This window comes from Rhinopithecus bieti, unplaced genomic scaffold, assembly GCF_001698545.2.
Source record: "Rhinopithecus bieti isolate Rb0 unplaced genomic scaffold, ASM169854v2 scaffold_31525, whole genome shotgun sequence".
NCBI lineage: Eukaryota > Metazoa > Chordata > Mammalia > Primates > Cercopithecidae > Rhinopithecus > Rhinopithecus bieti.
In genome coordinates, this window is record NW_016813514.1 from 112,887 (window position 1) to 113,859 (window position 973).

General features: G+C 47.2%; 1 protein-coding gene across 2 annotated transcripts in view; it reads left to right on the forward strand.

Annotated features, from left to right (window-relative positions):
- The window catches only part of LOC108512974 (HLA class II histocompatibility antigen, DM alpha chain), a 5,216-nt gene extending 4,901 nt beyond the window's left edge, over positions 1-315 (forward strand). Inside the window, exon 5 of one of the 2 annotated variants that reach the window (XM_017848557.1) lies at positions 65-313. In XM_017848557.1, the coding sequence (XP_017704046.1) occupies positions 65-69 (5 nt within the window). In that variant the 3' untranslated portion in view covers positions 70-313. Of the gene's footprint in view, positions 1-64 lie in introns of both variants that reach the window. The other variant, XM_017848556.1, reaches the window with a different exon arrangement.
- Positions 316-973: the final 658 nt, after the last annotated feature.

Here is a 973-nt window from a genome sequence, read left to right on the forward strand (position 1 = left end):
AGGAGGAGGAGGAGGAGGAGGAGGAATCCCCTGATGCCTTTCCTCCATCACTATCTCTTCCCAGACTGATTCTTCCAGACCAGAGTTTGATGCCAACAGCTTCGGCCATCCAAACAGAGGATGCTCAGGTGTCTCAGGATCTCTTCTTCTCAGGGTAGAAGAAGTCTCTGGGACATCCCTGGGGTGTGTGTGTAGATTTCCTACCTGGGGACTCTGCTATCCCTGGGCTTGCATCCCAGGGATCCCAGAGTGGCCTGCCTATCACAACCACATCCCTACCCCACACAAGGCAATAAATCATCTCATTTCTTTATATCAGGGTGGCTTCTTTCTTAACTCATGGTATTTGTTTCTGGATAGCTCAGCTTTAGTGGGTTGTGGTTTCAAATTCAGCATGCCTTAACCTGACACAGCTTGCCCTCGTTAGGGAGGGAAATAGGGAAAACCCCTAATTTGCCGGCTGAGTTCTTATTCCCTGGTCTCGGCGGTACATGATGTTTTTCCTTCTATCGGCTTGTGCAAAATATGTGAGAAATGAAGGAAGAGTTATTTTCTAATAATCTGCTTACCAAATGGTTAAGGAAGCTGCTTGTGCAGTGTGTGTGTGTGTGTGTGAGAGAGAGAGAGAGTATTTTACTGTTTGTGAAAATGTTTATGTCTTGTATAGGCTGCCCTGAGGAACATATAACTCCCTTCAATCCTCACCGTAACTGGGAAACGGAAGCTCAGGGATGGGTAGAATAAGCCCCCAGGTGCAATTCCAATCAGTCATATCAGTTCTGGGAAAACAGTATCATGAAGCCCCTAACATGAAGTGAAAACAGCCTGGAAGGGCAAAGAATTCACATGTCTTTCCTGACAATCTGTTCCTTGGCCTGAGTGACTGTCCAAGGAGAGCTGCACAGGTGCTGTCCTGGGCGGATAATGAAAGCTGGCAGCACATGACCACTGGTGGTAAATTGCTTTGCTTTCT